The sequence below is a fragment of the Sinohyriopsis cumingii genome, unplaced genomic scaffold (genome assembly GCF_028554795.1).
Source record: "Sinohyriopsis cumingii isolate HCF-2022 unplaced genomic scaffold, ASM2855479v2 utg001752l, whole genome shotgun sequence".
NCBI classification, from domain to species: domain Eukaryota; kingdom Metazoa; phylum Mollusca; class Bivalvia; order Unionida; family Unionidae; genus Sinohyriopsis; species Sinohyriopsis cumingii.
In genome coordinates this window covers 1,031,971-1,045,995 of record NW_028316044.1, presented here as the reverse complement: position 1 = coordinate 1,045,995, position 14,025 = coordinate 1,031,971, and the positions used below count along the sequence as shown (strand labels likewise).

The following is a 14,025-nucleotide window of genomic DNA, read 5'->3' as shown; positions in this document are numbered from 1 at the left end:
CAAAAACGATTCGTTGTACTGGTAGAACAATTGAATTTCAAGAGCAGAAATAAATTTCTTTCATCGATTTTTATTTTTAAACAATCCTTCATTAAAATAAAATTAGAATGCTGGTTAATCGAAACGCTAGCATTTCAAATTAATTAGCATATGCCATGCAGATCTTCCAATTAAGTCGGCAGGTGGAACATAGTTATAAATGTTATCGCTTCAACAAAGCACGATGGTTCTGTATTTTTGTTGAATTTTGCGTCTTTTGGCATCTGCTAACATTCTCCAAATGTTTTGGGCTATACAAAGACATCGTGTATTGTTAACGTCCGCATTAATTAACTTTGTGGATTAAAGGGTCGAAACATGTCTCTGAAATTCGTCAGACAAATAAAAGTTTGATGTAACACAGATAAAACAGGTTGCAATAAACAATCGAAACTCGACATATTCAAGGTGAATCTTGCAAACATAAAGAATTTAGCAACTGAATAATGCCACTTAAGCAGGCTCACTCCAATTCCTCCACAGTAAGGTTGTGTGTGTGGCATGGCTGTACATCTATTATCTGTTAATGACACCTATACCTCAAAGCTAGCGCACTGTAAATATTCGAGGGAAGCCATGTATTACGGCTGTGAATTAAATTCACATATTCCTTCCCATTTTACGTAAGCTTTTGATCTGCCTTGCAATAATCTTTAGAGGAAAAGGACATATGTTTGTATTTACTTTAATACACAAAGCAGTGTTATAAGCAAGGAAATAATACATACTTCATCGGATGTTGCCTTCCCTTTATCAATTTTTTCATGACATTTATTCTTTGTCAAACTTTCGCTAATTATCGGGGAAAACTAATATCATAAGAGACAAGCTATGTTTTCTCCCAGCTGGAGTGATTTTAATTGAATGATATAGCTTGGTTGGGACCGGATATTTAGCTTTAAATGTCATGGAAACAAGAAGGGAGCATCGATAAAGTTGAAAAGACGAACATCGATTGAGACTTTACTAATGTACAAACGTCAGATATAAACTGTACACTGCTCACATTGTCAATTCCAGATACGGAAGAGAGCTGACATTTTTAGGACTGAACTTTCTCAACCGTTTAAATATTTATCAACACTTTTGGAATATGTTTGTTTTAGCCTGTTTATATAAATTTAGATTACCCGTATACTGCTTGCAAAATCTATTGAATCGATCAATAAGCCTCTTCAAGATTTTGATGAACAGAGAATCTTTGATCATACCGATGGGTTTACGTATTCGTGAATTATGATGGGAGTCCAAGATATAATTCTCACCACGGTAAAACCACAACCGTTGTTGTAGAATAACAGGTAAATACTCTAAGGTATTTACCAACATTATCTAGCAAGCATGCATCAGCCGAGACCTCTGATATTGAAGACGCAACTGTGAAACATTCTAGTATCTAAAAATACGGCGTTTGATTTGAAACGGTGGAATTCAGGAATGCATTTATTGCGTAACACGTGGTCTCTCTGATGCCATGTTTGACTACCAACGAAGAGTTTGGTGGCTTTCTGATTGTGGTCATTCATATAGTGCTTCGGCAAGCACATTATGACGTAAGAAAAATGAAAGACAAATGACAGATATAAGTGAATTCTTCCGCAATTCGAATGGTGTAACATACTCGCTACAATACTACGTAATTGTTGCCTTATATTACAAAATGCAAATGTTTGCAATAGAAAACATATTATATTCGAAATGGGGTACCTTTATATGGACGTAGGTTAAAACCATGATCGAATGTTTCTAAACTAATTTATATCTTGAGACAGAAAGACCTTATTTCAAAGAAATGTGTCAAGTTCAAGCAGTGAGCGGAACAACGCGAAGCAAAATGCTGATTATCACTTACAACAATAGTTTCGAAGATGCAATCAGTGATGGAGATCACGATAAAATTGAAGTTTTGTCTTCACAAATAGTGGACACTGATGAATTCTTCTTGGCCCCTCTGGCTCAGTCCGATGTTGAGGAATTAGAAAAACTGGTCCAGAAAGAGAAAGAAAGGAAACGAGTCGCTAGAGTGGTTGCCCTTGTATCAGGGATTTTATTAATAATTAGCGTAGTCTTGGTGGCCGTGACTCTGTATAGATCAAAGGATATAGATGAATTAGGTAAGTATATAAAGAAATTATTTTCTATAACTCGTAGAGAATTGTCATTTTCGTGATGACAGTGAAATAGCTGCTTCTAACGATAACGATAGTGGTAATCGTGATGTTTGCAAATTTGTGTCCGTCACTCCCGTTGTGGTCCCTATAGCTCTTGTATATAATTAGTGTTATTATTGTGGTGATTTATTATTATTATTATTATTATTATTATTATTATTATTATTATTGTTTGCTTCCTGATTACTGCAAGGAAAGTGAAACTGATGAGAATAAGGTAGTACTTAGATTACGTATGACAATATTTATCTCCACGCCATAGCAGCAGTTGCTATATATATTTTGTTAACTCTGTTTAATAATTATTTAATTAATAGATTTCCTTGTGACGCTAATGCAAGGTGCTAAACACATGATCAATTTTTCTAATATTTATATAATAAAATGTACATGTCGATGACAATAATTAAGGGAAATAACTGCATTGTTGTGTGTGTGTGTGTGTGTGTGTGTGTGTCAGAAACGTCAATGGGGGGGGCAGGGGGTAGTTCCCCCCCCCCCGAATTAGCATCTGATGTAAAATTGCTGTAGCTTATATACGAAAATTAACAATCAGGTCAAGTTGTGTCCTCCCCCCACCAAATCAAATTTTGCTCCCCAATCAAGTTTTGCCCGCTCTCCCGGAAAAAAATTTGAAATGACGTCCCTCTGTGTGTGTGTGTGTGTGTGTGTGTGTGTGTGTTTCAACGGTATATCATTACAATCGTGGATATATACTGCCAACTAAATGCTAGTAACAAAAGTAACTGTACAAAATAGCTAAACTCTTTGAGAATAAAAATATAAATGTATTTTTACATTGTGAAAAGATTAAAGTAAAGATTTAAAATGGTATAAAGAGGGAAGTGCCCTGATAGCAAATAATGAAACAAGCAGGAAATTTAGAATTTGTTGCAAACACAAAACATTTCTCTATTTTTCATTCATTTAAATAGATTTTTAAACAATTTTTTTTTAAAAGACCTGCTGATAAGGAATAAACCGAATCAGTCGTGTCGCTTCAAATATGAAATTGAATAAAGAACAATATTTTACTTTCATAAATTTTAATTTTTCACTTGGTATTTAAAAAAGTTACATGAAATGTGTAATGTCATTATTTGTCGCAATGGTAGGTTTTTCCTGCTGTAGATTTTATTTGTTTATTTTATATTTTTCCATTTTGTTGGTACATACTCGTAAAAAATACCGGGAGTGTATATCCTCCTAACGCGTATGCCCATACCTATATGATTAAAATATGTTATTAATCATGGTTTGTTTTATTTTATAGATTATTCTATGAGAAATTATCTTGATGCTTATTGTCTCATTTTTAATGTTTAATAGTAATTTGAGATCGACGATCATACTCTTTACGTACTTAATAAGTATCAGATCCAATGCCATTATGTTTGCTAACTTCTAAAGGTTCAAAACAGGTATGTTTGTCAGATTACATTTTAATTTTAAAATCAATCCTATGACATTTGACTGGGCAGAGTCTTACAATGTTTTGTTTGGTCAAAGTTTTTCGATGGGAGGGTTGCTTTTTTATCTGGATTTAAATTGATTACGTATCTCAGCATTTGCTACATATATAGATAAATTGTTCCATATGTAGAAAACACTGTAAGAAAGAATATATTCTCTGATCTAAGTTACAGAATGTATTTTATACAGTTTTAAGGCATTAAGTACTGAATAAGTTTGTAGTCTTGAATAATGTCCGCGCTGACGTCTATGTATTGTAAAATTGGTAGTCAAAGTGAATCTATATAGGTCAGGTGTTTCATTTTGTTGACCATTCTTGACCTACGACTTTGTACCTTTTTTTTACCAACAATTATACCCTGTTTGTCTGTGGTATTCAGAATTGGAATTTCGTATTCCATCTTAGCTATTATTAACGATTTATACAGTTGTGAAAGCGAGTCCTTTTTTATGCCTTTTTATCCATGCAAGTCAAACATATATGGATCATATCAGAAAACTGATTATCTTTTCCACACAAACAGAAATGTTAGGTGAAAAGTTCTTGTGAAATAACAAACCCAAGTCTATTTCTTGATCTGTAAGGTCTATTTTTGTTTAGTTTACTGATTTGTCTTTCATTAGATATTTTGTTCACTGCTGAATGACGACATTTTGCAAGAGTATGTTTCTTAGCATTTAACTGATGCTGCCACGTTTGGGATTGATCACAGTTTGTCTAGATCTCCCTGAAGGCTTGTTTCCTTTTTCACTCCATTAATAGCATACATGCATTAGTTCCTTCAGCGATTAACTTTTATGTGGTTTGACCAATGTATTGTATTAATTTATGTCAACAAAAATCAATATCAGCTCTAGTGCAAATTTCTTTAGTAGTTCTACTGATTACTTGTGTCCAGTCTGAATATTTACCAATTAGACACACGTTCCAATATTCAAACACTGCATGCATCATAACAGCTAAAGACATAATACAATACATTCTGAAGATGAAATAACCAAGTGTATAGACAAAGAAGATTCCTAACTCCATCGCAGAGGTCTTTGTGCTAGCATACACTGCCCCAGGCATGCCTAGGAACACTTTTAAAACAAAATATATCTGCCATGTAAGACTTCATGACACGTACGTACTTTTAGTTGTTATTAGGCTGCTACCAGGTTCTTTCATATTTTTGGTACTTTTAGCACATACTAGACAGCTGCTTTTATAAATAAAATTAGTGTAGCTACTACGGTTAAAAGTACAAATGTGTTAACAAACAAAACAACCAATAAACAGCTATTTATTAAGCAGTTTTTCGATATTTTTCTGTTTCTTCCTTATTTTCTGCCATGAGACTCTATGTGACCTTAGCACTGCAGAGGCTTTGTTGTTGAAATTCTTAAAACTAACAACTATGATTAAGCATTCACCAGCACTCGTTGAGATAAAGGTAATCGCTATGAATGGCAACAATGGACACATACCTGGTACATTTCAATCAATATTTCATCTTCCATATATTAATCAACTTCTGTGTTAGCTCTTGCGCTTCTGGAGACATAGAATTATTGTTGTTTTTGTTTTCGATAAATCTTTTTAATTGTATAGGCCGTACTATGTTCTTGTACCATGGAATAGACAGTTTTGCCGCTTTGCTTTGTCCACGTCTTAACTCTTTAAATAAATGCAAATTCGCTGAAGTAGGCGGCGATTATGATTTTGATAAATCAATCAGTACATTATTTGTATCATTACTATGATGTAAATTAAGCTTAATACACTTTAATTGTTGGTATATTTTTTATCTTCAGAGCAACTCATGGGACGTTATGATACTAAATAACAATCAGCAAATTAACTAACCGTTCAAGTATACTGGTTTCTATATTCAGTTTTAACTAAAACGATGACTGTATATAGAGATGAAAACGGTAACATCTACATCGTATCAAAACGCAGGTCCGATAATGAAATTGATTTCAAGAGATGCAATTAAAAATGTTGCAGATAACATTTTGACCAGCTTATAAAAGAGCTGTAGTACTGGAGATTTAGCAAATAAACCAAATGCCCCATTTCCAAAATGTCCCCATTTCCAAAATGTATCTATTTCCACTACAGATGATGATTTCAGGGACACATCAACAAATAAAACCCAACTATTGAATACTTTAGAAATGACCGAAACTCAATTTAAATTTCATTTTCAACACTACTGCACCAAGACAACACCTACAAATGCCAGTGGAGGTATGGGGATGAACAACGGAAAGGAATTAAATGTACAGGTAAGAGAAGCGGAAACTTTGAAGATGTTTTTCACACTGCAAAATGACGAGCTTCGTCTGCAGCGAAAATGCAATACGCTACACAGGAAGAAATAAATCAGTTCAAATAATACATCTGCTAATAAACAGATTCGGTCAAAGCTGAATTACAAGAACAATTGGAAAGTGTTTTAGGTAAAATAAGGCAATTAGCTGGAAATCTAACACAGTTGGAGAGAGTATTAAAAGAAAATATTGAAAGCAAATCAAAGCAAAAGCAAAAACAAAAATATACCATTAAGCGAAACTTGAAGCAACTTCTCAGATAAAAATCTCTAACAAAAACAGATATAGCCACTACAATATATAAGACTCTTTCAACAACTGCTCTGACTATATCAAAATGTTGTAAAAGCTGTAGTAGATGGTGGAGGAAAGGCTGTGCTCCATCAGAAGGTAAAGAGGTTTCCTCTCTTGATGAAATTAAAAAAAGGATTAATACAGTTTTTGTATTCATTTTATCATCAAAAGAATACCTCCCTAACAGAAACAGCATTACCTAGAATTATTGATAGTGTTTCAAGATGGTTGCTTAGTAGTGGTTGGTTGGTTCTTTCGTTCCTAAATGAACATGTTTTGTTATATATTTGTACTTTTCGGCATGTTTGCATTTTCGGTTGGGCGTGTGGACAAAGCATCAACATTTGTTGCAAAATGAATATCATATTTCAACAAAAGTATAGCAAAATGTTTATGATACACCTTTCTCTTGACCTTTACCCTTCTAATGACCTCGACCTCTTTGCTAGATTCTTTATTGATGTATGGTGTTGTTCTGGTTAAAGTTTTATGAAAATAGTGTGGAAACGTAATATTTGATTGTATATGCCAAACATGTACCTTTTTTTTGTTTTAACACCTTTTCTGACTTCCTTGACAAATGTTTTGGTAAATTGATCTTTTAACCTTTCTTTGAATCAGCATATTGTTTTTATTTTATCCCGTTCAATACCCACATTTTAATAATACTTGTGTAAGCATCTGTAAGTTTAGGATCGTTGTAATACATTACGCTTGAGAGGTTGCCACTGGGTATTATCAATTTGTCAACAGAACGACCCTCGAAAATGGTACCTTTGCGTAAATTAGGGTTATAAATATTTATAATTTAAAGGACAAAGTAAATATTCCCAGTACTCCACTAGTTTATTAATCACTTTGAATTGCTTGGACTGGCAGATAACAAATTGTCTGTGTTAGATAGCATCACTTTATAGAAGCATTCTTTGCACATAAAACATTGATAAGATGGGATTGCACCCTGTATCAGGAGGGAGTTAAAGAGGTATGTACATGAGAAATTCCAATAAGCTATCATTCTGTATTTTAGATAAGACTTGAAAAATGTCTTTAATATTGATTATGATATCATAAGCTATGTCGTTTACATTGTACCTGAGGACTCACCTTCACCAAGACGATGATTCTGATACAATAGAAAATTAAATGTTTGGTATATTAAATGTTACCATGTATGTATACGTCATTGGCGATTTTAATGCAAGAACAAAGAGTCTGCAATGGTATGCGTTACTTAGTGATGATGACCATGACTAGCACGCAGTAACTGAATTTGTATTTCAGAGTCCTAACAGTACCAGTCAAATCAAGTCTATCAATCGTGTCTGTCGGCGTATCTTTATACAGATATGATCAGGACGATAAAATATTATGGATATGAATTGATTGACATTTTGCGAATAAATTAATATGTACATATCAAATGGAAGAGTCAGTGAAGGCATATTTTAGATTTTTGTCCGAATTTCGTACTTTAGATTTCTACCCTTCGATGTCAGACATTCATTCTCCTATGACCTTTAGTATGAGCGCTACATTTGGAGAATATGAAGACTCCAAAACCAAATTTAAGATGAAACTATTGGCTCCAGATTTTTTTTATAGTAAAACTAAAAATATTGAAGAATTTTTAAGAACGATTGGAGAAATTTTTCAAGCTGAACTCGTAACAATAATTTAAATAAAAGAAAATCACAGAAAATATTATAGACATGATGCTGAGAAAAGTTTCTCAAACAAGAGCTTCCCTTAGGGATTAAAAATAAATTGTCAGCCTTTGTTTGAAACTGACTTTACCTTTGCCAGAAGAAAGTACCACTTATCAAAAACCATAGTTTCGTTGAATGAAAATTTACAAAACTTCAATTACAAGAAAAACATATACAAATGGTATAAATTAGCTCTTCAATATTACCGAAGCCAAATTAAAAAGAATATGCGCGACAAAAAATTAAAGACAAATGGATTTTAGAAACCCTCAAGGATTTCGGAATCTCATTAATTCTAGAGATAAAGCTTGTCGTGAAATACCGTCTGCTTGGTATGAATATTTCAAAGCTCTAAACTCCAGTTGTGAACTGGTGAGCTTAATTTAACTGAGGTTATTCATATCCCATCTTCTTTGGATAATTCAATTACTGAATATGAAAATCGGAATGCACTGTCATAAAAATGAAAATCGGAATGCACTGTCATAAAAATGAAAGGATTAGATGCATCATGTAATGAATATCTTAAGCGTACTGAATCTATTGGCGTGGAATTATCTGCTACAGCTAACAATTTACTGTACACAGGAATAATTCCATATGCATGGACTGTCCGAGAAATAAAACAAATATATAAAAATGAGACCCTAGGCAACCATGTAATTATAGAAACATTACTTAGGAACGCTTTTTACATTAATCTTCAGTAAGAAATTAATGGTTATTACTCAGATGTATCTCTTTTAAATTAATCTCATACTGGATTTAGATTAGGTTATTCTACCACTGACCATATGTTTGCAATACACAATCTCACATTATATATATGTGTGTGTGTGTGTGTGTGTGTGTGTGTGTGTGTCATTGACAAAAAGTAATCGTGTTTCATATTTGTTGATTGAAATAAAGCTTTTGATAATATATGGGGAATAAGAGAATGGAGGATACAGCTTTGAACTGAATCGCTCCTAAGAATTTGATGATATCACTTCAAAGTACTTTTACATTTTAACGCTGACTTCACAATTTTAAATGAAATATTTCTGTCATTCTTAGGATGATTGGAACTCATAAGTAAAGACGAACAAAATAAAAGTGCTCTTTTTGGTAAATATTATTAGAAGTCGTTTGACTTTATAAATAAGGGTATGATTTTAGAAGAGGTTAGTGTCTACACTGGTCTAGCAATAGCACTGGGTAAGACCGAACCATTCACCAAGGCTATAAAGCAAACAATATCAAAAGCCAAGAAAAGAGTATACTTCTTAACAATCAAATATAGAATTTTGACCTAACGACAGAATGTCAGCTAAAGCTTTTGATAGTACCAATGTAGGTAATCTGCCATATGGGTCGGAAATTTGTGCTTTGAAAATTGCGACAACCATTGAGAAAATTCATACAGAGTTTCCACGATGGTTTTAAAAACATAACACAATTACTCCATTATCCATGCTATAATGAGACCCTGGAAGACAATTACACTTGAGTGAAATTAAATGCCATTAAAACTATTGGTGTACACGAATCGAGGGAAAACATGAAATATAATATATATCACTGATTTTATCAGATTAAAGCTATTTTCGAAGAATGTGCATTCGGATATATTTAGTATTCATAGCATTTTCCTGATATCAATGTCACAATGTATGAAGTACAGACTAAAGACTAATGGACATTTCATCTTTATAAATATGATGCAAACAAAAATGTTCATTTAATAAGGGCAACACCTCCAGCTGGGAGAATCTTTAATTTAAAAGAAATGGGGCTTTATATTATTTACTTTATATCATGACTCGCAAACCATCGTTTACCAATTGAAACTGAAGATAGTAAAATATTCCAAGGAATGTATTTTGGAGCGTGTGGCAATACATCAGCCATATCGCTACAATATCAGCAGTATGACAGTTTACGGTGATGTCTAGAACATGCAGGATCATGTCCCTCCCAGTCACATTATCCTGACACCAGGACGACCAGTCCTAACACTAACCTCTTAATGCTGAGCGTCAAGCGAGGCAGCTTTTGTACTTTGTTCCGTAAGTCTTTGTCATGATTCGAACCCACGGCCTCAAACGGACGCTGTAACCACTAAGCCACTGGAGCGGTCTCCAAGGAATGAACGAATATGTACATTATTGAGCGAAAATGATTTGGGTCATAAATCTCTTGCATATTCATATTTCCTTATTCAAAGCGGAAAAATAAACTCTACCTAAGACACAAATATAAAAGGAGGCAACATATGTTACCTTTAAACGATCTGTATAACTCGCAAGGTATTGATCATTGAAAGTAATTTGACAACAGTTATCATGTTGAAATTCAGTTGATAGATGAAATATTTGTAATCAACATGTATCTAAAATCACATGTTTTTATATGTTTTTATCTTGTTTTATATACAGTTGAGATCTGTGTGAGTGTGATTTTGGATTTTAACGTAGCTTGAACAATTGCTTTGTCATATCACTACGATGTCTGCAGCGTGGCAGTTTATAGTGAGGTCTAGCATTGGAACATCATGACCCAGACATGTAGCATGATGTCCCAACTCAGTCACATTATCCTGACACTAGGCCGACCAGCCATATATATATTTATATATATACCCCCAAATTTGGAATGATGAATAATGCTGTAACAGATATCTAACAATATTGTCTGGAACACTTTATTTAGTACAAAACGAGGTAACTAAATCAGAAGACCCACATGAAAAATATGATATCCCAGCCGCACAAACGTTAATCTACATTTGATTTTTTGTGTGCACCTCATTTGTCACGTTCGTGACGTGAGCGGAATAAACATTGTATTGTCTTATAATGACATTTTGAATTCAATATTTAATTTCCAGCACTGATACAGGCTTATTTTGTCCTTGTATAAACTTGTAATTGGTGCTGAATCATTATATATGAATGTAAGTAGTATATGGGGCCACCCTAGCGACAATGGGAATTAGCATTACAAAACCCCTTGGGCCACTCTAGCGACAAGGGAAATTTAACATGGAGAAAAACCCTGGGTCACTCTAGTGACAAGGGGAATTGAACATGGAAATTAACATGGGAATGTCACCTGGGGATCAGTGGGAATTAAACATTGGTAACGTCATAGGTTTATAGGGTCAAAACCTTTTATAGGGTGAAATGTATTTGTAGGGACAAAGGGTTGATAGGGACAAACATAGACATACAGAAACAAACAAATACACATTGAAACACACAGAAAAGAGGACAGAAATATTCTAAAGAAAGACTCACAGATAGAATAGAGACTCGATAAAGAAAAGTCTGTTGTATGGGTTCAAAACATTTATTCAAGTAAATATATACATGGGCTCTCTGGCCTGTGCTTTGGTCTAAGCACTATCCATTAAATACATAAACATTTGAACATAAAAGAAACATATTTACGAGTTGTTTAGTTATTGACTCTAGTAAACTAATGTTTAAAATTAACGTTCACTCCTTTCTAAAATCACTTCATATGCAACGAATTTACATTAAATGTTCGTTTATAAGAAAAAGTCAAAACAAAACAAGTAACAAACAATCAAATAAGAGAAAGTTCGTGTTTGTCTCTCTATCCGTTACACACGTTGTTTAATATCTGGTCAGCTACCACTTGTGTCCCAGCATAGATGTTTCCGATCTCGTATTCCCTGTCAGTCGTAAATCTGCTGTTACGTCCATCGTGCTAGGTACACTTATCGGTAAGCAGATCAAGAGCAGTGATCGTCTTCTTCCCATGGAGGTGCAACATATGCCATATGAATAGTCACTTTTCCATCGGTGATGTCAAATTTTTCTCTCACCGACCGCACGTCTTCAATAGCCCTCAAAAGTTTGGAAGAAGTTATTTCTGCAGGTGTGCTAAATCCGAGACATACAGGCGAGTTCAAACTGTCGTGATACATAGATAGGCTCAAACGACCTTCATCTTTGACTTGGCAATGACATTTGAATTCCTCTAACAGTGAGTCAAGTAGATCCGTAATGAAACCTGATACTTCCTCGGCTGGAACGTCAGACGCGAAGTCTTTAAATTTCATCGTGTAGGTGTAAGTTATCGTTCTAAATTTTCTCGAGGTCGCTGTCTGGGTCATTTGGATGCTAAAATACTCCTTTAGGTCTATTGAATCCTTTCCCTTCTTGAACGCACTTTGCTGTGACGGTATGTTGGTGAAAGAGGTCAATGATGTTTGTTCCTTCTCTTTTTTCTTCTGCGTAGAGTTATTCATCTTTCTCGTCGCTTGTCCTCGCAATGAAGTGTCGTTCTTGGAAGTCGTCCCTTTTTATACTGGGTGATATCAGCATGTCCATAAGGTAAAGTTTTGTGGTCTGGAAGTTTCACTGGTTGCACGTAGTTTGTCATGGCATTAGTACATAACAACTAAGATGTGGTATTGCATTGGTGATGTGATCGTGAGGCATAGAATCACACCCGAGTTTCTCGTTGGACTTGAGTCTTACGCTCTATACTTGCTGTTTGAAAGGATTCATTTTTGTCGATTGGTCTTGGTAGTGACAATGAACTATTGGTCTTGGACGTTGTCCCTTTTTATATGCTGACCAATATCGATGTGACCGTACGGCAACGTAAAGTGATTGGGAAGTCTCACTCGCTTCTGGTACACGATTTGATAGATTTTTTCCAGGGGTCGACTGACGATGTGGTGAGTGGGTAAACGTAAAATCTTGTTCGGTTGGTGAGTGGTCACTTTAAAGTTTCCATCCTCTCCCGATTGCAAGGCTTCTTTCAATACCCCAAAGTTGACCACTCGACTGGTACGATAATTCAGAGTCAGTCCTTTCACTTTGCACTCCGTGTGCACTTCTCCTTGTTTGTCCCGGTATTGGTAGCCGTAATTTTTAGGACCTCCACTCGCGAAACTTAGAATCTTGTCGTCGGGATGTTCGTCTGTCCAGGCTCCTAAACGGTTTTCTTCGATGTTAGGGTGTTGCTGACCCGGTCGATCGATGTAGATGCAACTGTCCGTGTCAAAGTACAGGACGCGTTCCCCTAACAGTTCTAAAGCTTCGTACAATTTTAAGCGAGCATGAGCTGTCACGTAAGCCGCAATGATGACATTTCCAAAAGGGTCGTCTTGTACAAAGTCCAGATCTTCTTCGTAATTGACCAAGATTAAATTCTCTCGAACGACGTCCACGTGTTTCATGTATTTGGTTTTGTCGTGAATCATCTGGAAGTAGCGGGAAGGTTCTGTCAAATATTCCGTCTTGGGTAAACACGGTCGTTGTGCCATTTTACCCCACAAGCAATTTAACATCACTTTGGCAAACGATCGCCTGCCTTCGTTTTTCTCGATGTGGTCTAAAGAGATGCCTTCTTGTTCGTAGTATTTCTCTTTGAATTGTATTTGGTCTTCGGGAGTGTGACACCAGGAAGGATAGCCGCTGGCTTCTTGCTTCAGTTTCAAAAAGGCATCCACGTAGTCTGCGAAAATGCCTTTCTGCGTGGGGTCACCCTTGCGGTATTGTTGTGTCTTGGGAAAGTGGCAAATTTCGTACACTTCTAACAGTTGGTATCCCATGTCCAGAGCTTTGAACAATTCCACGCTGACCCAGGTTCCCGTCAAGGCCCGTTCTTCTTGGGTGTGCTGACAAGGTTGGTCTTGGTTGCACGTTTCGGCACAAGTACGGCACAAGGGAAACATCAGTTTGCCTTGACAATGGTGAGGTAAGACGGGATGGTATAGGTTCGTGGGAGGCAAAACTTTACACTTGATCAAGCCTTCGTATTGTCGAATGTTTTTCAGGTCGATGTGTTCCGTCAGCAATTGCGGGTGCCCTACAGGAAAGCGACAATATTTGCACACGTAGGGATACAGCGAACACACGTCCAAGTATTTGATTTCTTCTCCTTTCTCTTCGTCGGCTTGGTACAGCAAACAGGTGGCATTGGTCCTTCCTCCGTACAAACTATCCCTCGGGTTCAGCGGGTCCATGAACTGGTAACTTTCCACGAGGCGTTTAAACTCG

General features: G+C 35.5%; 1 protein-coding gene across 6 annotated transcripts in view; it reads left to right on the top strand.

The window, feature by feature from the left end:
• Positions 1–14,025, top strand: part of LOC149771599 (uncharacterized) — a 114,104-nt gene that overhangs the window by 74,783 nt on the left and 25,296 nt on the right. Inside the window, exon 1 of one of the 6 annotated variants that reach the window (XM_089948281.1) lies at positions 559–2,153. The exons of the other annotated variants lie outside the window; for them this stretch is intronic. Coding sequence (XP_089804407.1) covers positions 1,832–2,153 — 322 coding nt within the window. The 5' untranslated portion in view covers positions 559–1,831. Of the gene's footprint in view, positions 1–558; positions 2,154–14,025 lie in introns of those variants that run through there. 6 annotated transcript variants of the gene reach the window in all.